General features: G+C 54.4%; 8 protein-coding genes across 8 annotated transcripts; 3 read left to right on the forward strand and 5 right to left on the reverse strand.

Annotated features, from left to right (window-relative positions):
• Positions 1-924: 924 nt before the first annotated feature.
• On the reverse strand, positions 925-1,620 carry HMPREF1541_05868 (uncharacterized protein; the record flags this gene model as incomplete). Its single annotated transcript, XM_008720205.1, has 2 exons — positions 925-1,041; positions 1,096-1,620. The coding sequence occupies 2 exons, from the start codon at positions 1,618-1,620 to the stop codon at positions 925-927; spliced, it is 642 nt and encodes a 213-aa protein (XP_008718427.1).
• A 4,668-nt stretch (positions 1,621-6,288) lies between these two features.
• HMPREF1541_05869 (uncharacterized protein) lies at positions 6,289-7,870 on the reverse strand (the record flags this gene model as incomplete). The annotated part of the gene is made up of 3 exons (XM_008720206.1): positions 6,289-7,305; positions 7,370-7,440; positions 7,492-7,870. 3 exons carry the CDS (start codon positions 7,868-7,870, stop codon positions 6,289-6,291), a joined length of 1,467 nt encoding a protein of 488 aa, XP_008718428.1.
• Positions 7,871-8,720: 850 nt separating this feature from the next.
• Positions 8,721-10,882, forward strand: HMPREF1541_05870 (N-acetylmuramic acid 6-phosphate etherase; the record flags this gene model as incomplete). The annotated part of the gene is made up of 4 exons (XM_008720207.1): positions 8,721-8,956; positions 9,013-9,466; positions 9,520-9,899; positions 9,949-10,882. 4 exons carry the CDS (start codon positions 8,721-8,723, stop codon positions 10,880-10,882), a joined length of 2,004 nt encoding a protein of 667 aa, XP_008718429.1.
• A 589-nt stretch (positions 10,883-11,471) lies between these two features.
• On the reverse strand, positions 11,472-13,510 carry HMPREF1541_05871 (uncharacterized protein; the record flags this gene model as incomplete). Its single annotated transcript, XM_008720208.1, has 3 exons — positions 11,472-12,868; positions 12,919-13,290; positions 13,339-13,510. 3 exons carry the CDS (start codon positions 13,508-13,510, stop codon positions 11,472-11,474), a joined length of 1,941 nt encoding a protein of 646 aa, XP_008718430.1.
• Positions 13,511-15,881: 2,371 nt separating this feature from the next.
• Positions 15,882-16,361, forward strand: HMPREF1541_05872 (uncharacterized protein; the record flags this gene model as incomplete). The annotated part of the gene is made up of 2 exons (XM_008720209.1): positions 15,882-15,977; positions 16,044-16,361. The coding sequence occupies 2 exons, from the start codon at positions 15,882-15,884 to the stop codon at positions 16,359-16,361; spliced, it is 414 nt and encodes a 137-aa protein (XP_008718431.1).
• Positions 16,362-16,974: 613 nt separating this feature from the next.
• Positions 16,975-19,950, reverse strand: HMPREF1541_05873 (uncharacterized protein; the record flags this gene model as incomplete). The annotated part of the gene is made up of 3 exons (XM_008720210.1): positions 16,975-17,118; positions 17,170-19,480; positions 19,586-19,950. 3 exons carry the CDS (start codon positions 19,948-19,950, stop codon positions 16,975-16,977), a joined length of 2,820 nt encoding a protein of 939 aa, XP_008718432.1.
• A 155-nt stretch (positions 19,951-20,105) lies between these two features.
• Positions 20,106-20,444, forward strand: HMPREF1541_05874 (uncharacterized protein; the record flags this gene model as incomplete). The annotated part of the gene is made up of 1 exon (XM_008720211.1): positions 20,106-20,444. The coding sequence occupies one exon, from the start codon at positions 20,106-20,108 to the stop codon at positions 20,442-20,444; it is 339 nt and encodes a 112-aa protein (XP_008718433.1).
• Positions 20,445-20,985: 541 nt separating this feature from the next.
• On the reverse strand, positions 20,986-22,373 carry HMPREF1541_05875 (uncharacterized protein; the record flags this gene model as incomplete). The annotated part of the gene is made up of 2 exons (XM_008720212.1): positions 20,986-21,816; positions 21,879-22,373. 2 exons carry the CDS (start codon positions 22,371-22,373, stop codon positions 20,986-20,988), a joined length of 1,326 nt encoding a protein of 441 aa, XP_008718434.1.
• Between the last annotated feature and the right edge of the window lie 253 nt (positions 22,374-22,626).

Raw genomic sequence — 22,626 nt, forward strand, 5'->3', positions numbered from 1 at the left:
CACAGCGCTCATGCTGTCACACCGTCTTGTGCAAGAGATGAACGAGGCATGCAGTTTAGTGGAGACATCCATGGATATCCCTGTCGATTCGTATGGGGAGTTGATCCAGTCCTCGTACCAGCTGAGATATGGGCACCGAGGGCTTTTGCGCAGCGGCGCGACGCTCCTTATCATGGTCCGGCATTCCATGTCTGGCAATAAGCGACGAACTCGGGAAACAGTGCTGTGGATTGCTTGAAACAGAGGTCCAAGCTAGGCAAACGGCCCCAGGGCAAGCTCAAGCTGACAGCCCTCTGACAGCTCGATCTCGCCTTCTTCCAGGGACTCAAAAGTCTGCCCCTGCAGCGCGCACCACTTCAAAATCTGGTCCCGGTCTAAAGAATCGGCAGATACCAGGGCATTAGAGTCTCGGTAGATGTACGACAGCGAAGCGAATGCTGCCGCTGGCTGTGGGCGTCATCATCAGTGAGGCTGAGGATTGCTAGGACGACTGTGCCCTCGTTTCGGTAGTCGCTTGAGTTGCATCTTTTCCTGCTGAGAAGGAGGGAGACTTCCGGAAGAGCCCGGAAGGAGGACAGGCAGTGATGTACTCCGTATGCACAGCGCAGTGTGAAATTAGACTGGAGCATGGAACACGAGAATTCCTGGCCCAAGGCTATTGTTCCCCGAGTCAATCTCGGTATCTTTGCCTCAGTCCTTGGATACGTTGCTCTTGCGCATGTATGTTGCAGGCGGTGCTACAAACCCACTGCTAAGGCCGTAGGATCATTAAACAATGGTCGACCAAAGAGCATTAACACCGACGCCTATACCTAGCCAGACTTTTGCATATCGTTCCCGGGGTATCTACGTAAAACATCCGTCATGATCTTGGTGGCATTCCTCCCAGCGCAAACCCGGAACTCCTGAAATCAAATCATACCGTTACCGGGAACTCTCCGAATCGTGACCGTGGCCATTCTCTTCGTCTTTCTTTGCTGCCAGCTCTTTCTTCATGGTGGGCCAATGGCGTCTCCTTGCGTTAATGAACCAGTTGCTGATCTGGTGGCAATGTGAGTCAGTAACACAGACAGATCGACATAGCACTTCACATACCTGGTTGAGATTTAGGCCCGTCTGGCTCATCAGATATTGCTTTTCCTCCTCGGTAGGATAGGGATGGTCAATATGCTGTAGAAGCCAACTCTTCAGCAGGTCCGTCGTCTGCCGGGGGAGGTTACCCCTCCTGCGTTTGTTACCGCCCCCATTGTCCATAGGAGAGTAGGGTACTCCTGGAGGTAGGCTGCCGTAACCCCCCGAATAATGGGTTCCGTAGTATTCGCTTGGGGATCGTTGACTTGGGCTGTATGATGTCTTGTAGCCGCCATCCATACCGTGAAAGCCTCGATCCGCCCCGGGGAATGTTTGACCATAGAAATTGGACCGCCGAGGCACAGAATTATGTCCAGGATCTATAGCGGAGGCTGGCTGCGGATTGCTGTTGTACATGGTGTGCTGAGCTGGTCCTGATACATAGTGATAATCGAACGGAATCTCGCGCATCGGTGGCAAAGTAGAAACTTGTTTGGATTGCCCAAAGGGCTGATTGTAGAAGGACTGTCTTTGGTACGAGGTCGACATTTCGGGGAAAGTAGAGCTTGATGACCAGGTGGAGTTGCTTCTTGGCTGAGAATAATGGTTGAGCGACTCGTAGTTTTTCTGCCCTAAGTCGTCGATGCTATCGGGCATGGAACTTGACTGGGAATAGTTCGGTGAGAGCAAACCAGATGTCGGCAGTCGCTTGATGGATGTGGTCGAGTGTGAGTGAGGGTCCCCAGGTACAAAGCTTTGTGTCCCCGAATCAGGACCCGATTCTCCTGCTGAATGAGGAGGTGGCGCGAGAATCTACCATTGGTGAGCACCGACTTGAATGGAATTTTTGTGCTTACTTCTCGGAAAGACGGGAGTAATTGCTGGTTATCGTGTTGTCGTAGCTGTTGTTGTTGATGCGGCTGTCGGCGATGTTGAGGATTGATCGTGGAAGAGTACGCTGGATCGGGGTTTCTGCCGTGGGTCTGCCTTCCTATGGATGCATAGTCAGAACGATGCTTTCCGTACCCATGTGGATCCATGGAGGCGTTTGGGCGGACTGTTGCCAGCATAGTTTGCCAGTGGTCCAAGGGGGCAGATAAATGTAAAAAGCCCAATGCAGGAGAGTGTGAGGTTGCGTCTTTCGCAATCTGTCTCACACGACAGACTGATGCGTCAGGAACAATGGACAGCGACCACGCGTGCATGAACAAACTCTCGAACGCTCAAGCCTCAAGGGTCCGCTGTCAACGGGCTGCATGACAGCAATGACAAGAGGCAGGTAGATGGATGAAGGGGGCAGCAAAGGAGTGCAAAGCTTCCAGGTGAGGCGAACATGGGGTTGACGACTTACCAGCAGGCTGAGCAAGTGGTGGAGAGGAATATCAGGTTGAGTTGAGGCTTGTGTCTGAACGAGCAAAGCGCAGCCGGCCTGAAGTAAGGAGCGAAGTGTCGAATCGAAGAAGGCGTGCTGTTGGCTGGGAAAAGCGTTGCAACGATATACTGGACTTTGAGTCTGGCTTTGAAGTAACGCAATGCTGGAGTCGTTAGGCAAAAGCACGAATCGAGACTTTGTCTAGCGGCAGTTCGGGTAGGGTTGAGCGTTGACAGCAAGCGAGTATCTGCCACACAGGGATATGGCGATATGACAGGTGCGGCGCCCAAGGGTGGGAACACTGGGAGGATCCAAGGTGTGGCGGCACAGAGGTGGTAGTAAATTTCCCCGTTCTTAGACGAAGGACAAGAGACTTCAAGGCTGGCAGGATTGAGCTCCCTGATCATTGATGAAGAAAGCTTGAGGAGGGAAACAAGGGGAAAATGATGGCTTTTTGTGGAGGTTCTGGTTGCTGGCTCAACTCTCAAGGGGCCGGGCTTGAGACGACGAGCAGGGAATGTTACTGCGCGGAAGTGTAGGAAGGCTTGCAGACTCAGTATGTTGGTCCCAAGCTAGCGAGCAAGTCTCCAAGTCCTGGTACTTCCGAACATACAGCGGGATCGCTCATGGTCAGAAAAAGAATCGCATACTGGACGTGGGACGACGCATAGGCCGAGTCTTTTTGGAGCCCAGCTTGGGGGATCCCGGACGGGCTTGTGAGTGGGACACACTGGTAAGTGTTGAGTGGCTGTTCCCTGCAGATCGACATTCTTGACGAGCGCCGGACCAGGGCCAGGGTCAGGCATCGATCAAAGGCACTTCGGACACCAGCAAGCCTTCAGGCCGGTGCTCCGTGTCGCTGCGGGTAGCATAGCGTCAAAGGCAGTCCCCGGACGGGTGCGGCGGTCTTGACGGGCCTTCAAAAGTCACGACGCTCGATTCTGATGTCTTTTTGCAGACCATGTACATGTTCTTTGTACCCGAGACAAGAAACACTTTCGCTTGGGTTTTCGCTTCCTCGTCGCTGGGAAGATCTTGCATGCTCGGATCGTAGATCTCGGATTTGTGCCGTCCGGAACGTGGTTGGCTGCTGACAGGCATCTAGCAGTGAGGGAATCCAGCCCAAATGTCAACAGCTGATGAACTTGAACTAATTCCGGCCTCTTTTTTTTTTCTTTGAAGAATGAGAAGGGTGGTTTGCGTGGTGTGGGTGTGTTGGGCATTGAAGCCGACGATGGTAGCTGAGCCCCGCGCAGGTGCTGACCACAAAGCCAAGTCCCAACTTGGACGCTGAATCACGCCTCATTATTGTGTGTTTGGCATCCATCCTTGCGTGCGGGGCTTCATCAGCTCGCCGTGTTCACCATGTTGAAGCATATCCGAGTTTTGGGCAGCTGTCGCTGCGGACCCCTGTCTCGGGAGCTGCCTTAGTGGTTTTAAGCGAGAACCGCCCTTGCTCGAGTCGGCTTTCAGGCGCCCGTTCCGCCTGAATTGCAATGTCAACCTCATCCTTGTTGCTGCGGTTCGTGAACACGCGAGATTGGCCCAATGCCAGGAACCGACAGGGACCAGATCGTTGGAACTCGCCCCGCCGAGACGCCCGATCTGTCGTGTTACCCATGCCTCCTCCGATCAGATCTTCATGCTCGACTCTTTTCGGTTGCACACATCAATTCCGGTGGCTGCAAGTGACAGCACCGAAAATTGGATTCGACACCCTTTACCCTCTACCACCGAGTCCTGCCTCCTCGTACAGATCACTACCCTTGCCGAACAAGCACACGAGTCTGCACCACCTGAGGCCCGAGCTGACTGGTCACTCGGCTCCCGGTCCTGTCTGACCGCCTGCAAAGGATTCTGTACACATCCTCATGCAGACCCTGCATGTCCCTTGCATTTGAAGAACTATGGCGACTATCACCAGCATGACGCACATTCACTGACAGCCTAATAACAACCACGTAAGCTATTCTGACGTGCAGACTGATTGACACACGATCGTATTTCTGACACTACCCGATTCTGAGCGGCCTTCCACGCGCCAAGGGGAGTCAGGCAAGAGCTGTTCGCATCATGGGCACCGGGTCATGTTGCCATGATTGGCAGACTCAACATAAACATGCGGTGAGAGGTGTACTGCCAGACGCCGACTCTGAGCAACACGCCAAATGATCGACATTCCGTTACGCGGGCCAAGTCGCGCAGCAACGTGCTATATTCCCATTCGTACCACAGTAGACGCAGAAAAAGTACCCTACGTTGCCCTCCTGGCGACTCTCTATCTAGACTCATCGATCGTGGAGCAAAGTCTCCCAGCTGGGGCATCTGGAATGTGAGAACTGGGGCCGGCAAAAGCTACCTTACTTGCTCACTCAGAGCCATATTCGGCCTCCGCAAGCCGCCAGGGTGTCATGTTCACCAATCTACGGACATGGAATTGCAGTTGCGTCGCCCACCACAATTGCAGCCTTCCCGGGTGAGCCGGCTCGGACCAGCCGCTTCTGCAGCACACTGCTCGCGGAAGACCCTACATCCTCTCAGCTCTGATAATCACAAGAAAGATGCAGAGCGACGACAATGTACGTAAAATGGCGTTCGTTGATCCGACTCGCAGACTCAGGTCACAAGGCGATGCCGCAGCGTGCCTACCACGAGTCATCTATCATACCACATTCTCGTGACACGGGCAATGCTTGCAGCACTAGCACGCCTCGAGGTGCATCGCCATACCCTCATGAAAACCGGAATGCCCAATAAGCTGATAGACGCTGGAATGCGGTCATCAAGACGGGTACCTGAACTTGCGACACAGGCAACCATGTTGTGCGCTGCTGTGTGCCGCTTTATGCTGTGAATGCTCGAAAGCAGCCTATGAGGCCGTCGCCCGAAACTTGAGTGACACGGAGCGCCACACTAATTCAGCCAATTTGTAACGAAATTCGCCGTGAGTCTTGCAGACATGGATACACCGGCACCGCACCTCTGGAGGCGTTACGCGTGGGTTTCGGCTTTCCAACAGTCTGCTCAACTGTCGACAAAAAACCGATCCCGGATCGTTTTGCACATCAACGAGTTTGATCTCACGGTATCAAAGCCGTAGCAGCCACGAGAATTGATGCTCAGGCCTACATGTTCACGTTCTCGCCAAGTTCGGATGTCTTCACGGGATCTGCAACTTGTGACTGGCAACGTCGCTTCGACGATACACGCAGCGATCATTCGATGCCAACACTTCAACCTCCCAACCGTGCGCACGAATCATTGCAATGCCCAGGCTAGAACCTCACCATATCGGCAAACCGCGAGCGTTTATATGCCTGCGGTCCGTACGGACCCTCGGACGTCCAAACCCTGGCGGTGATTGGTTGATTATCCGTCTCGCATGCAATGACACTTCTCTCGTGCGCTGCTCCGCTACCAGGGGCATTCGCCAGCAAGTCGAACAAGACCTCTCACCGACATCGACCTTGCCAAGATACTCACCGCAGTCGGCAAAGATGCCCCCAGCAGCGAGGTTCGAGGCCATGGGTTAGCTAAGACTTGCCAGACAGAGCTGGAATGCCGTCTAGGGTTGCCGTCCAACGCGTATGCCGCAGATTACTGGCACAAACAGTGTGTGCGCACTGAAGGGGGGCCGTTGGATCATTTGCCCACCTGGCTCCAAAGTCTGCGCGATTGTGCTTGTTGCAATTCGCACAGAAAGAGCAGCAAATCGCCAACACGATACTGGGACTGCGAATGTCGAGGATGCATGAGTCAAGCTATCGAATCCATAAGCTGAAGGATGTTCCCCGTGTGGTATCCTACGATGTTGCTCATTTATGCCGACGGTCCCACGGGCGCGCCTAAGGCCCTGCCCGCTCGTACTCTTCGACCTCCCTTGCCTTCTCATCACTTACCACGACCTCGCCTCCCCGCTCGTCCTCCGCCCGTGTCACGGCGTTGACTGTCCATGCCGTGGGCAGCACGAATAGGAGGCTGCCGATACACAGTCCCCAGTTCAGGCCCAGCTGTGACATTGCCGGCTTATGCAACGCATTGACTCGCCAGGCCACAGCACCTCCAGCGGCCTGCAGGCTCTTGTATGCACCCACTAGCACTGCAGCTCGGGCCGTGCTGTTGCTCTCCGTGCCAATGAGCCAGTAACAGTAGCCCTGCCACAAAGCATCGTAGGCACCATAGAAGATGTACAGGAAGATGGGACCCGTGGACACCGAGCCCTGAGTATAGTCAATGTCCTGCTTGAGTCCCTCAGCCATGCGGCGGTCTTGCCAGCGCTGGAACGCATAGCCGCCACCCCAGATCACCATACCGGTGACGAGGAGGAACGCCCAGCCCACGCGAGCGCGGTTGGTGCGGCTCAGGAACGGTAGGTCCAACAACATGCCAATGATCAGGCCGCCCAGCATCTGCGCAATCCAGTACAGCGCGCCGTTCAGACTGCGGGTGCGGATGTTGAACGTCATACCGTTGACGATGTTCTGCTGATAAGAGTAGAAGACGTTGGCCGAAAAGAACAACGGCAACATGCACAGCACGCGCCACTTGAAGAGGATCTTGACCACCATCTGCGCAGACCCTTTCCAGGAGTGGGACTCCGTCTCTACGGCGGCATGCAGTTGTGCGAGCCGGATGCGTGACGGTGAGCATATGAAGAGACCCAGAGCCCAGCCGACGAGCATGATGATCATAAGTGCAATGTACGTGCTGTCGCTGACGGTGCCGGATTTGGAGTGGAAGTTCAGACCGAACGAGGCCAGGCTGCCGATGCCCCCACCTAGGTTGAAGATGACCCAGAAGACGGCGATGGCGCGGCCTTTCTGCGATTCAGGTACGTAGGTTGTCATTATTGCGCCCTGGACCTGCGAGGTTGATTAGAGAGGGGGTCCGGAAACGGTTGTGACCTAACACAAGGGGACTACTGACCACCCAAAGCATGCTGGCGCCAACGCCGAGGATCGCCCCCGACGCGATCACGAACGCACCATTCGGATGATCTATTGATCATTAGCAGAGAGCTGCTGGCAAGCCGAGCGCCAGATACGCACGGTTGAAGTTCAGTAGGCTGCCGCTGTATAGCGCATAAGTCCAGCCCCCGAGCAAAAAGCACAAGCGAGGCCCTGTTCGGTTGAAGACGGGGCCGCCGACGATGAGAGCGGTGCCCGCTGTGCATGACAGCAGGGCCACCGTGGCGTTGGCTGCGACGGTTGGATCGACTTGGCCGGATCCGCCGAGGCCGCCGAGGGCATTGTACATGCCTGGGCAGCAGAAGCAGATCATGCTGATGAGGATGATTTGTGTCCAGGGGTGGGCGTAGAAGGCCACGAGCTTGCCCTTGGAGGTGGAGGGTTGGCTCGTGGCTTCTTCGGCAGGAGCATCATGTTGCTCGATCTCTGGAGATGTCATGTGGGGAGAATCTTTGGGCATGATGTCGTGCCCTGGCTTGTAGAGCTGAGATTTGTAGCGAATAAAGCCGACAGAAATGAAGCACCGGCTTTCCTCGTAATGAAGTTCCCAGAAGCTTTGCTAAGCTTTGACTGCCCTCGTGTGGCTGACACCTGCATATATGATCCCGTTCAGCGAGGTTGCATGTCGCATATCAATGCGTTGCAAGGGGAGCAAGCATGCTGCGTCCCAACCGCGCGTGGGCACCTCCACACCCTGGATTCAGATCCAATGACACTCCAGTGAACTTACCAACTATCATCGGCACGTTGCTGCTCTTGTGCCCAAATGAGGCAACGGAGTGGCACATCGCGCATCACGCGGCGTTCCGCGGTAGCAGAAAACGAACGAGAGGCGAGAGGCAGCGCTGATAATATCCGCCCTTGGCTAGCAACGGCAAGTGATTCGCCTATTGAAGCGAACCCTTCGGTGCCGCCTTCCGATATCTGGTCATGGTTGAAAGTCAATATGAAAGGTTTTGGGCGGAAACCCTGGAGTTCTCCGCAGAGCCGTCAGTGAGAGGTTGCATTCCGGGGGTGCAATAGCGTTTCATGGAGATGGAAGCTCTGATATGGAGGTTGCACTATGGCACCTCACGTTCGCCGCTGGCCATCGGCTATGGATGGGAGATGTTGCAAGCCGGTGTCGTTATGAGTTTGTCACATCGTCGTCACAAGGCGTTCCCTGATGCTGCTTGTGGTTCGACGAAGACAAGTTTGACAGGCTGATGGTCGCAATGATACGTCCTCGAGCTACGTAGGCTTGGCCGGCGCAGTGCATCTTTGCCAGGCTGTCAATACAGGCGGCATCGGAGATGAGCCAACGTGGCGTAATGGAGGACGTTATCAACCTGGAAACCCTCCAGAGCGAAGGAAGAAACACCAGAAGTATTGACATCGACGCTGTTCCCACTGTGGAGCTATGTCGAATCATCAACGACGAGGACAAAACGGTTGCAGGTGCAGTAACAGATTGCCTGCCGACTATAGCAGAGGCTATCGACGCTTTGGCACAAAGGGTGCAAAGGGGCGGTAGAGTGGTCTACGTTGGTGCTGGGACGAGTGGAAGGTGCGTGTCCTAATATTCCATCGTCGAAACCAAAACCATGCCTTACGCGTCGCGAGTAGACTGGGCGTGCTCGACGCTTCAGAGTTGCCGCCGACGTTTTCGGCAAGACCAGAGCAGTTTGTGGCTCTTATTGCTGGCGGAGACAAGGCTCTCAGGCACGCCCAAGAGGGCGCCGAAGACGATGTCGAACAGGCGGTCCTGGACATGCAAGGCATCGGTCTGAATGGTCAAGATGCACTCATCGGCATTGCTGCGTCGGGCAGGACGCCATATGTTCTGAGCTGCCTCCGATATGCCAAGTCGGTGGATTGCAGGACGGTCGGAGTTGCCTGCTCAGCACCATCTGCCTTGCGCAAGAGTGGGGATGTTGACTTCGTCGTCGAAGCCGTTACTGGGGCCGAGGTCGTGACTGGTAGTACCCGCATGAAGGCAGGGACGGCAACGAAAATGATCCTCAACATGCTGAGCACGGGGATTCAGATCAAGCTCGGGAAAACTTTCGGCAACATGGTAACGTGCTCATCTTGATCATTGTCCACCAGCACTAACACCACACGTCGTAGATGGTCGACGTCAAGGCTACAAATCTGAAACTTAAGCAGCGCGCAAGGAATATCATTCGCGAGCTGTGTCCTTCCCAGCAACACCTGCTAGATCAGGAGCTGGACTCGCTACTAGTTGAGTGTGGAGGAAGCGTCAAACTTGCAATCGCCGCTTTGAGGCTTCAGACCAGTGTCCCGGAGGCAAGACAGCGTCTCGATGATGTCCGTGGAACCCTCAGTCGATTGCGCAAGGAACACGAAGACGTCAGTTTGCCAGCAGTCGAGGATCCTTCCGGCCTGAAGTATGTGCTCTGTGTCGATGGCGGAGGAAGCAAGTGTGCTGCGTTCGTGCTTGCAAGTAATGGCGAAGTGAGCTCAGCAGATGCTGTAGGGTGCAACGTGTAAGACACTTTCGGAACGAATGCGTGCTCGTACTGACATTACGCAAAGGACCACAACGGATGCCAACACGGCAGTCGCTTCGATAGAGACTGCGATCAGGGGGGCTGTTGATGCTTGCGCATCTCTTCGAGGACGTACAATTAAGTGTATACCATTTGCGAAAGTTTGGATAGGTCTCGCTGGCTTTGACCGACCACAAGTCGCAGCAGAGGTGATACCCCGAGTGCAAGCACTCTTTGATGGCAGAACAACCGCCAAGCTGACTGTGACGAATGATTTGGAGCTATTAGCTGCGTCAGCCGGACAATCTGACGGCCGGGATGTCTGTGTACTTGTCGCGGGCACTGGTTCGATTGCAATGGCCTTCAAGAAAGGTTCAGAGAGATACGAGCAGGTCGGTCGAGCAGGAGGTTGGGGCCCGCTGCTAGGCGATGATGGCTCCGGGTTTGATATTGGCCGACAAGCAATTCGCCTTCTGCTCGAAGCGCAAGACCGCGGGCGCTGGACGGCCGAGAGAGGGACCCCCGTCAATGGTGTTGACACATTGTCTGAAGCGGTGCTTCGTCATCTCGGCGTTTCTACCAAAGCGGGGGAATCTAGAGATATTGTGGGCTCTCTCCTGTTGCCATCACCGAACGCCGTTGGTGATCCCAAAAAGCGGATAGCAGACGTCGCCAGGGTGGTCATCCAGGAGCAAGAGACCAGCGAGATCGCTGCAGCCATACTTGCCCGATCGACCAAGAGTCTCACCGATTTGGTCCATCAATTGACTATAGCATCAGGAATTATACCCTCGGATGCGGCTTTGATTCTGACTGGAGGCATGATGCAGGATTCAGTGCATCTCTCGCGACTGACGAAGCAGATAGCAGCCACAGGACTGAGGTTTGGACGAACCGACGTGGTGCTACAGCCAGGCTTGTACGGTGCTCAACATCTGCTCTCGACCCTCTCAAGCACAGGATCAGCCGACTCAATATGAGCAAAGCTTAAACATGGATGGATTCTCTGATGGCGTGAAGCTCAAGAAGGCGGTTGCTGGCCTCCGGTCCAGCCACAGCCCAACGATAAAGCAAGTCTCGACATGCATGTCAGGCTGCGAGGTACGACAACAAGGCTAGCGATGACGACTACTGTGTCTCGTCTTGGGCTCGAGATGGGAAGAGTTAACAACGCAAAGGAGCTCTCAAAACAAAATTGGGCAGCGACGCCAAGGTCAAGACTTCTGACTCGGCATACAACAGGCTCGAGGGAACGTAGATGCGAGAGAAGCTCACTAGGAAATACGGAAGGGAATGAAGTCGACATAGTGAGAAGATTCTTTTGTATTAAAAGTGCTTGAGTTCATGTTCATCTGCACAGTTCCTGCAGCAAGAAGTAGTGATCCATTCCCTCCTCCCCCTTGGCTCAGTATAACACTTGCCGAAGTCTGCCTGATAACTAGGTACCGTCTCAGATACCCCAAAGCAATGCTGCACGCCATGCTGTAGCGGTTCCTGAACCCGTAATGACTGCTATAGCCTCGCATTGGATATTGCCCTTCCAGTCACTGCCATTCAGCCGGAGCTGCTCTACAGTTCCCTGTAATCAGCCTCTCTGGGCTTTCCTCTTCGATTGCGCTGCCATTGACGCTGAGGGTTTACAGGCTGCCGCAGGTAGGCGTTGTCTTCTTCATTGCCGGCGTAGCGTTGCTGGTTCGAGAACTTGCCGCCTGCTGGTCCGCTTGGTGGGTAGAAGCCGCCAGCCTGGTTCTGATTCTGCATCGCCTTGGGTCCGGTTGGCACATTGTTCAGACCTTCAGGTTGCTTCGGTGGCTGCGGAGGCTGGTTGAAATTGCGAGGCTTGTTGCGGAACTGATGTTGTTTGTTGAAGCCACCACGATTGTTTGGCGGACCGTTCTGAAAGTTATTGTTCATGTTCATATTGCTACCCCCGTTGATTCCATTCAATTCCGCCATACCGTTCATGCCATTCATGCCACCCATGCCTGCCATCATGTTCATCATGTTCATGTTGGGCATGTTCATGTTCATATTTGGCATCATGTTCATCATGTTTGGCATACCCATTCCCATGAAAGGCATTCCCATCATGTTCGGCATACCCATCGGGAGGTTCATACCCATGTTTGGCATTTGAGAGAAATCGGGCGGCATCATGTTCGCTGGAAAACTTGCGGTGTTGGCATCGGTATCGGATGACTCTGCTGGAGTTGAAGGTTTATCGCCATCCTTAGTTTCTGGAACTGGCGTCCCTTCGCCCGACTTCTGTCGCTTCATAGCAGGTACTTCAAGATTACCAGAGATTGAGTCGTCCGCCTCGTCCGCTGAGCGTTTCTTGCTTTGACCTGTCTCGGATTTGGGAGACTTGCTACCGTCACGAGTGACAGGACGAGATCCAGTCTCAGCTTCCTCTGGTTTTGGTGTGTTCACAGAGGCGGTAGGGCTTCTAGAACGTTGCTTCTCATTTGACTTCTCCTCCTGATACGCTTTGATTTTCTCCTTCATTTCATCGTCTGGCTTCAAAGCTTCAAGACTGACATTTTCTGTCTCGCAGCCTGGGCAGACCAGGTCATTCTCCAATAGAGCATTCTCGATGCAGTCGTGGCAGTAAGTCCTCCCACAACAAGGAGTCTTCATTGGATCTACAAACAACCGTTGATCGATCGTGCACTCCAAGCCACGCTCTCGTAACTCTTCGTTACCTGCTGCTGCATTCTGCTTATTGGCTTCGGAAGCCTTGACCTGCTCTAGATGCTTCTTCCAAGTCTTCTCGTCAGCCTGGGCAAAGACGTATTCACCTTCAGCATTGACCATGAGGTGCTGACGTTGTTGTTCATCAAGCTTGTCGATGTCAGCCTGATCAATCTTCTTCAACATAGACCGCGGGATGCCAGTCGTGCGCTTGATTCGGTTCTTATTGTCGTATGTGGCGTCGTCGTTGGTTGGACACGCTTGGATCCAATGACCTGGAGTTGTCAGTAAAAGTTGTCAACCTTTCCAAGGAGTTTGTACTCACCCTTTTTGCCACAGCGGTAGCAAATGTAGCCATGCGGAGGTTCGCCTTCGGGCACATTGGCCTTCTTGTTGAGACGGCTACCTAGCTGCATAGGAACACGAGTTTCATGTGACATCTCTTGTTGTGTTTTGGCCCATTGTGAGCTGCTGTACTTGTGCAAAGCCTCGATTCTTTCTTGCTCGGTCATGTTCGCGTTCATTTCTATCGGTGGAGCTGGCATGCCTGAAGGCGCAGCAGCCGAATGTTTCGCACTGATGGGGGGTTTGCCAGAGACATATCGGGCAGCTCGACCTTTGCCAGGTGCGGTGGCCGGTAAGCGGACAGCATCAACGGTGGAGTCTTTTGGGATGACTTCGGTGTCGTCAGTGTATTCTACGGGGTGTCAGCGTTTGGACCAGTACAGAAAGGAAGCCTTTTTACCATCACTTGAATTCTCCTTGTAGATCTTCAGGTCGAAGTCGGTGCCATCGCCCAGGTGGGAGATGTTGATGATTTCACGTTTGAGATTCCAGACGTCGATATAGGGGCCATCAAGAGGGACTCGCTGAGGCTCCTTCTGCGATCTGAACTTGTAGTACACGTAGGAGGCCATGTTGGCGGTAGCCACAGGCTTAGATGAGGAGTTGTCGACCCAGCCGAAGGACGTCGAGTTCAGCGGGCAGGGCAGAAAGTGCAAACAACAGGCGCTGTATTAGTCTGAGGAGGGTAGGAAGAGATGGCGATACAAGCAAGAGAGATGTATTTCAAAAGGTAACGAGGTGTAAGTCAAACAGCGCCGATGGCCAGCACTGAGATCTGTACAGTGCGCCACGTCCCAGATCCAACCAACACACTCAGCCCCAACACTCTTGTTTTCAACTTCAGACGGCTAGATGAGATGTCTCAGAGGTTGTGAGATAGCAAAGGGTTTGAGGTTCCAGGCCTATATCTGCTCTCCTGTTCTGTGGCGACAAAGGACTGTCCACTCGATCAAAGACTGTTTGTGCGGGTCAAATTTAGAAGGTTGCCGACTCAGCAAGTGGAAGGCGTGAAGAGTGTCACTGGACTGAAAGGTGATGAGGTGCAAGTGATGAAGAAGATGGCGAGGTTGAGGATTAAAGGCGGCGATCATGGCTGAAGAACCTTCGAGCCTGCGGTGGAAACCTTGCCGGTGCACGTGACCATTCGATCTCAAGGCTACGAGGCTGAGGGGCAGCCTGTTGAGCCAATCACAGTGCACGTGTCGGCGACTTATCTTTCGCTTCAACGTGTCGGGTGGCAGTAACATTACTCTGACTACGGCTTGTTACTATACAATTCTAGCCAGTAAGAGAGAAATCATGGCTAGAATGCAATCCATCGTTCTGACGGTGTCAAAGCCTATCGCAGACTAGTGGATGAAGGCAGAAGTATGTTCATGTGAGTGCAATCAGCAACCAGGATCTATTTATCTCTTCCCCTAAAGACCCGTCTACAGACGGTGTCGGTGATGAAAAGTGTTTGTAGAAGCCAAATATTGAGCCGATAGACAGCCCGTAGACTGCTAAGCGAGAATCAATTGACAGCGTGCAATGTCCGTGATTTCCACACCAGTCCGCCTTCTTGATCGCGGCCTGGCCCAGCTGGTAAGTATTGGAGAGAAGAAAGAAGAGTTGACAGTACAGGCTCGGTATTTATATTCGAAGAGACCGGTCCATGGAACAGGCAGCAGTGTGTCCGAGGGGCAGTCTAGCTTCGATGGGATTGCTGCCTGTTCGGTACTCGCCTGGTTGAGGATAGTTCGCTTCGGAAGAGGTGGGACCTCTGACTGAGCCGTTCGATTGGTGGTGAGCCGTCCTCTCGGTCAAGTCTAGGTCTCAGAGTACTTGTGACCGTGAACAGATGAGCCAAATACTCCACGAAGCATCGTGGTGATAGAGCCGCCTCTCAGCTCAATCCTGCGCCAGTGACTTCGAGAATCACGCAGTACCACGGTTGCGCTCGACGATACAGCGGTTTTCGAGCCATAACTGGTGGCCCTTGCTGGAGCCCATCCGGTATGCAGCTCATGACTCCCTCCGAATCGAGATCACCTCCCAAGCTGGAGGAATAGCCTAGCTCCCGACGAGAATCGGCCAAGGAAATCAGGACCGGACTTAGCAGCTATCCCAGAGACCCCACTTTCCCAAACATAAAGAGCTCTCGCCGGCTCATCCTTCCTTCTTCCTTCTTCATACTTGTGAGCCTCCCTCAACTTACCCCCTACGTGGCAATGTTTGCTAACAATGATTCAGACCTTGTGAGAGCGACCGTGATCAAGAAGACGGTTTGCTATTGAGGACTCTCTCCATTGCACATCGGGGTAGAGGCTTTACTCCAATGTCCTTCGGGGCTTTGGCTTGCGCAATTTTTGTCTCGCACACACTTTTCATCATTGTTGTCGCTCTGTAGCGATGCTTTGGGGAAGAGGTAGGTAGTTGGTACGGTAGGTAGTTCTGAATGATACTGTCCGTGTAGACTCAAATGTAAGTTTGCTCTCGTCGTCAGGTTAGGCCGAGCTTGCTATTGCCAGCTGCGCGGAGATGGTGCTATTGTGATGCCTGCGTGGTGAGAGTTGCGGTCGATGGCTGCAGGCGGTCTCGATGTTGTAGCAGCTACCCTGAGCAGCGACTGTTGGTGAGATCGTACTCCTTGATTGTCTTTGATAAAGCTGCGCGTGTTGATAACGGAGAGCAGGCAGGTCACGCAGGGGTGTCGGACTTCGATTGCTGCTTGCGAGGAAGAAGTTGCCTCAGCACACAACTCCCGCCATCGCGATGAACGCGTCCGGCCATGATGGTGAGGTAGAACTGCTTGATGCCGATGAAGGAACTCTGCCTCAGGTGAAGAGCAAGTGCGCAGGTTAAGCTTGCCAGACTCGGGTTGTTGGCTGCTTGTTGGTAGGCAATCCGCATATGAGGCTCGAGACCACGACCGCTCCTCTAGTGTCCGGATCATGTCTCAGCATGCCTCAATATCAAAAGTCGAAGACGCCCAATGGTCACCCGCCTGACCCCGTGCCTCCACTTAGCGACGAGGTCATCTATGCACGCTACAAGCTGGTATGATCTCATCCTCTCTCATCTGTGGAAGTCTGCAGGTCATTTAGATGATAACACGCTCCTCAGGCGGAAGATCTTTTCGTTGTCAACAATCGCCCCACCGTTCTTGCAATCTGTCAGGAGCTTCGAGACCCTTGCAACAGCTACGGCATGAATCAAGTTCGCCTTGCCTGTGTGAATTTGCTGACGGCCATCTGCCTACCTTTTGACATTGCGCGCGGCGCCGACCATGCTCAAGCTGTGGAAGACTTCTACGCTCTCATCGACAATGACGAATTCCGATATTCCATCAACCACCCTGCGCTAAGTGCACAGCGAGCACCCTGCTGCACCGATGAGCGCCCTCATGAGCAATTGAAGGGCGAGAGGACCGTGCCCCCTTAGGAGAGTATGGCAAAGCCTACCCAGCCCGAAACCAAGGAGCTTGAAAGTCTCTCCAGCTTGACAAGTGGTGACGGGCATAGCGAAGGCGTAGACAGCCCATCTGAATCTCTCGAAACTCCTGGTGACCACCTCGAAACCTGCTCTAAGCCACTACGGAGATTTCCCCTGCGCCTACGCGTTCACGACACTGCCACAGAAGGAGAAGACTTTGACGAGTTCTACACAGGGGAGGGGTTGGAACTCAAACACCATCCTTACCTGCGGCTCCTGGAGACTGTCGGTCCTGGAGACTGTCGAAGGCTCCTTGAAAATTGATGGCGTTAGGGATGAGCAAAGAGGCGAGTCCAACCTTCTGGAGCTGCTCAACGTTGTCTGCAAAGCAGGAACCTCGCATCACGGCGGAAAGCATATAGATGGAATAAATAGTTCGTAACCTATAATCTCTGAGCGTTTCGGAGTATAGAGTACTTTCAACAGACAAAGACCATGGCCAGAAGCCCTTCATTCTGGCTGACGATCCTTGAGCTCACTCGAGATCCTTCGTGCTGAGCGACTGAGCATTGAGGCAAGGTGATCGTATCGATCGCGTCTCTTCCACACGTGCGCGAATTGCTTACCGCAACTCTTCCATGACCCTCTTCAACACGTCCTCCGTCTTCAGACTCGCATTCTTCGGATCTTTCCGTATGCGCTGCCACACCTCTCCATGTTTCGGTTCGTTCGCCACACACTTCGAGATTACCTCTTCGCGTTTCTCCTGTTTGATAGTTAGATCCACTGCATTCCCAATGCGAGAAAGCGAACTTACATCAGTGCCATGCTGGCCCAAAAACTTCAGATACCAGCCCCACGTATCACCCAAATCCGGATCCAAAACGAGTGCCTTCTCAAACCACGTCATGGCCTTGTCCAACTTTCTCTCGCCCCAGAATATGCGAGCGACCGTCACGAAGAGGATGGGGTCGTTGTCGACGGCCTTGATAGCTTCCAGACTCTGCGGCTTGCGCTGTGTGCGCGGCTGCAAGTGCCAAATATTCTCTGACCAGAGGAGGCCCGACTTGGGACACTCCTGTAGCGCTTTGCTCATGAGCACCTTGGCCTGCGCCGTGTTGGGCGGTGTGGCCTTGAGTTCGACGCGTACGCTCTCCGCCCAGAGCTCTGCATTTTTGGGATTCTGCAGTCGTGCCCGGTCGAGGACGGAGCGGGCCTTGATGGTTATGCCGGCAGCTTGCTCGAGGCGAGCTGCAAGTAGCCAGAGTGGTACGGATTTTGGGCAGGCGCGAGTGCCTTGCGCGAATGCGTCGCGGGCTTGTGGGATCATGCCTTTGTCTTGGTAGATCTGGCCTTTGGTCATCCAGAGCTTTGCGGAGCGCGGGAAGCGTGTTTCCTTCTTGCCGATGACCGTTGAAGTGAGCCCTTGCAAAACGAGGTCGAGGGCCACGTCAATGTTACCAAGCTGGCGTTCGTAGGCGGCGGACTTGTACCAGACACGCTCGGTTGGAGCTTCCAGCCGAGCTTGGCTGAGCAGTTCCCGTGCCTGGTCAACTTGCCCAGCATCAGCCTCGAGTTTGACAGCCGCGAGCCAGATTTCTTCGTTTCCGGGATTTTGCTTGAAGGCGTTTGCGAGCACCAATCTGCTGCCGTCGATATCTCCGGCATCCCATTTCTCCTTGGCAAGCTGCAGCCACAGGACATCAGATTGTGGGCAAGCTTCAACAGCTTTGTCGAGTAGTTGCCAGAGATCTGGCTTTTTGCCGTGATTGCGCTCCAGGTCAGCTGCAGCGAGCCATAGGGAGATACTGGTTGGGAATACACGTAGGGCATACGCATAGATTGCTCTTGCGGTCTCATATTTGCCTCGCCCAATGCTGGCTTTGGCGTCGTCCTTCCAGATCTCTTTCCGATCGTCGTCTTCTTCCAAAGTCCAGCCTAAAGTCTCGCGAATTATGTTGGAGCAGGTAATGACAGCGCCTTCCTCTTCGCACTTTTCAGCTTCCGTGATCCACTCTTCACGCTTGGGCATGGCTGACTCTCGAACCAGGGCTTTTACAGCTCTATTCATGAGGTTCACCTTATTGGCATTACCCATTTGCTCTTGTAACCGTGCTGCAGCGATCCAGATTTCGTAACTGGTCGGCACCGCCTTCCTGGCCTTATTGAGAACAGCCTGAGCGTTTTCGGGGCTTTCAAGTCGTGCCAAAGCCAGCCACAGTTCGACGGATAGGGGAATGATCTCAGTTGCCTTTGCAAGCATAAGTCTGGCATCGGCAGCATCTTCTTCAAGGTTAACTGCCTCCTTCCAGATGGCGACTGATTGAGGAATGTGGTCGAGAGCCATGCGAAGGACACGCTTCTTAGCTCTGTTGTCCGACTCGAGTTTCATCGCCTCAATCCATAGGCGCGTGGACCTTTCATTGTTCTTGATGGCACTGGCTGCAATGATTTTGGCGTTGTGATTGTCGTTTAAGCGGATGTTTTCTAGCCACGCATCTTCACTCTTCGGACATTGCTCACAACCCTTTGCAATAAGTTTTCTTGCCGCCACGGTTTTCCCAGCCAATTCTTCGAGTCTGGCTACCGCGATCCATCCAGGAGCATGTTTCGGATTGGTTTTGATGACCGACTCAAGGAGGGTTCTGACTCGATTCACATCGCCGAGCTCAACCTCGCTGGCCTTGAACTCCGACGTTGCGAGGCTGGTGAGGTAGCCTTTTGGATCAAGACTTGTCGATGTTCCGTTGCTAGCACCATCACCTTGCGTTGCCTGAGCCTGATCCATCCGGGCTTGCAGCACCTTGTTGCGGGCGGCACCAATGTCAGCGAAATTAGTCATCGTTCCGTCGGCGGCATCTGTGGTGTTTGCATCATCCTGTACGCTCGTTTGGAACTCCGTGGAATCCCTCGCGCCCGCAAGTACACTGTCAGGCACCGCATAGAAGCGCTTTTTCATGTCTTGCTTCGTTCGCCTGTTCTTTCCCGTCATGTCGCCGGCGTCTGGTAGGTTGGCCCAGTCATCATCAGTCATGGTGGCCAACCCTCGCTTGAGATCTGCGAATTGCTCGGATATTTTGGGATTGTTTCGGTCGAATTCTTCTTGTTCTTGTTTTTCTCGGGCTTCCCTAGAGGACGACGAAGGATTCATGTCGGTAATCTGTTCGTGCAACGCGGAGAGATATAAACCACGAGTCTCTTGTAAGGGGCGGGACTGGGATGGGAGAACTAACCTTCTTGCTTGCCGCCGTTTGGCCATCTTATCGTCAACCTCCTGGTATATTCGATCCGCCTCATCGTCTTCTCGATCGTACTGGCCGTAGGCAAAGAGCCCGACCTCGTTCTCAGGGTCCTGAAACCGCTCATCGTCCTCCTCTTCCTCGGGCTTCTTCTTATCTGAGGCGCCATATGCGGTGGGCGGTGCCGCACCAAGTTGCTGTGCTCTTTTCGCGAGAGCTTCCTGGATCTGTTCGGGACTGGGACCTTCGCGCGCAGGACCAAGGTCTGATCGTGTTGTGAAACCAGTTGCGCCGCGACCGAGACCAGCAACGTAGTTCTCGGGCGCTTGCTGGTTGAGGAAGTCGCGTCGACCAGACATGATTGTGTGTCGAGTCTTGCGCGACTCACCTCCTCACACCTCGAAGGTGGCCACGGAAAAGTAGGGTGTGTTCAATGAGTGTTGTTCAGAAACTGTGTTTGCCTGGTGATCCAAAGAATTATGGCCCGGCGAATCTACTGCCAGCCTTATCGATAATGGCGTTCTGGTGCAGAGAACGCCTAAACCGGCTCCGGCCAAGCCCCGCCCAGTCGGGTTTAGCGCCATCTCGCCGCTTTTCACGTCAATATGTAGACGCGGTCACCGGTGGCGGCGACACACGGCTCTTTGCACGCGATGTCCTAAGCATCGTAATCCAGGGTCCAACTCGCCCACAAATGACCGTGGTGGACTTGCCCGGTTTCATCCAGGCCAACACCAAAGGCATCAACACCCCAGATCGCCAGATGGTCGAGGAGATCACTGAACGCTACATTGGTCAACCGCGCACCATCTGTCTGGCCGTCATCGCCGCCAAGCCCGACTATATCAAGTAAGGTAAAATCTGCGTCGAGTGCCGGCCCCCGGGGGCGCGTTGGGAACAGCATGAGGCGGCTTTGCGTGCACCAGCCCCTCACCCGCGTCGCCCGACGGCCGAGGATGCAGTCACTCTGCACCCCGGTCATGTTGAGACACCGGCGACTGGGCGCTTGAGATATGGCCAGCTTGCCTAGGTGGCAGTGGTACCTAGACCCACCTGGATGAGGCTGTGCAAGGGTGAGCAGCGACACCAGACGCTAGGGCCGCGATAACTTGCAGATTGGTGAGAGCAGTGTGTATACTGAACTTGCGCTTGGATTTTCGACGCATCAGTTGTGATATGCTCGTGTCTTGGGAGGCCCCACGAGAACGACGACACAAAAGCACGGGTCCTGTGTACGCTAAGGAAACATACATACAGACGTCGCGGACAAGGACCGGTCAACATGTCTCAATGCCCTCCCCACTCCCTGAGCACTCCCACAGCAGAGTCAGAATTTGGTCGTGAACAAGAAATGAATTGAAACCACCTGTATGCCGAAAGGGTAATGCCGGCAGCTACGACTTCTTTTCGACCATCGGCACGCTACCCATCATCTCCTGCGCCGGCACCGTGCTGCCCTGCAGCTCCCCCGCCGCCGGCTCGCACGCCGGCATTTCCTCCACCTTGGCACTGGAATAGGCGTCCATCTGCTTACTATCCATCTCAAACCTCTCCCCGCCAGCTTTGAGGTGCGAGGAATCCTTGCCATCTCCCAGAGCTTTCTGGCTGTCCGTATCGCTGGACAATCCACCACCACCACCAGCGACACACTTCCGCTGCCGGTTCCGTGTCCGCCAGAACCACCACGCCAGTCCAGCCAGGAGAGCGACACCAACCACAGTGCCCACGACGATACCGGCAATCTCGGCCTTGGACAGCGGGCCCGGCCAATTGACGGGGTCCGCGTCCGGTAGCGGCGGAGGCACTCGACTGCCTTGCGCAATGTTGTTGGCGCGCAGGCATGACATGGAGGAGCTGGCAGCGACGATGGAAGCCTGCCGTGAGTTGTTGGCCGGGGGAAAGAGCACGGTGAGCACGGGCCAGACTCGGTGGACGAGTTCGTCGTAGGCTTCAGCCGGCGGGGAGGCATCAGTGTACGAGAGTCCCGGGGGGCTATTGTAGCCGTTGAGGACGCTGGCGGGACGTTGTTCAGAGGTCTGATAGAGGGAGCAGTTAGTCGGTTTGGTTGTGTTGTCGGTCAGCAAGTGGGTGTCGATGTGCAGTTCGGTTTGTTCCTCGCTGTATTGGAACAATGGACGACAGGCGGGGGGCATTGGGTAGTGGGAGCTGCCGGGTTGGCCGAAGGCGTTGCTGATTTGTTGGCAGATGGGACTCAGGATTGGAGGCTGTGGCAGCGCGGGTCAGTAAAATGGGAAAAGAGGGCGTGGATGAGAAGGGAGATACGTACCGTGAGGTTGCTAAAGGGTCCCACCGTTGGATTTGCAACGAGCCAGTACGCGGTCTCCTCGGCGCGTTCACTCAACTGCTGGACGCACTTCCTGGATAGCGTCTGTTCGCACGAACCATCGTCGTCTTGACCCCGTCGAATGGTGTTTTCCGGAAGGTATCTGAAGACGAAAGCACATGCACTGAAAGATTGCACCCAATTCAGATCGATGCTCGGGGAAGGATCCAGCCAAAGGCTCGCGACCGCACCGAAGGACTCTTCTTCAGTGACATTCTCCAGAGGAGTCAGGGAGTTCGCACTATAGTTGGACTGGACGCTGACTCTCCAGACGCCGACGCCGTTGTCAACTGTCCCTGACGAGCCAGTGGCGTTCCCGCTCTCGACCAGTTCGCGACAAACGCCCTGCGAGTCGGCCTCAGCGTCGCCTTGAGACTGGGTCTGAGCTGCTGCCAGATTAAAAGAGAGGCCCCAGCAGGCGAGCGGAAGCCATCGCATGGTGAGCATTGTTGGCAGTCTCCAGTAGGGAGAAAATCGCGGGTTACAACACGACGACAGTGTGGTGCTCTAATAATTCATCCCGATAGCAGTAGTGCTGTAGAACGACGGGGCCACTATGGGACATCTCGTGTTTTGGATAGGAGTCCTATTCTTAGTAGTACCCAGTAACCGGTCTCTACTCTGCATGGCGCACGGCGATCTCTCCGTCATGCGCACCATCGCAGTGCTCCGTACGGGGCCCCGGCTCCGT

This window comes from Cyphellophora europaea (genome assembly GCF_000365145.1).
Source record: "Cyphellophora europaea CBS 101466 unplaced genomic scaffold supercont1.5, whole genome shotgun sequence".
Taxonomy (NCBI): Eukaryota; Fungi; Ascomycota; class Eurotiomycetes; order Chaetothyriales; family Cyphellophoraceae; genus Cyphellophora; species Cyphellophora europaea.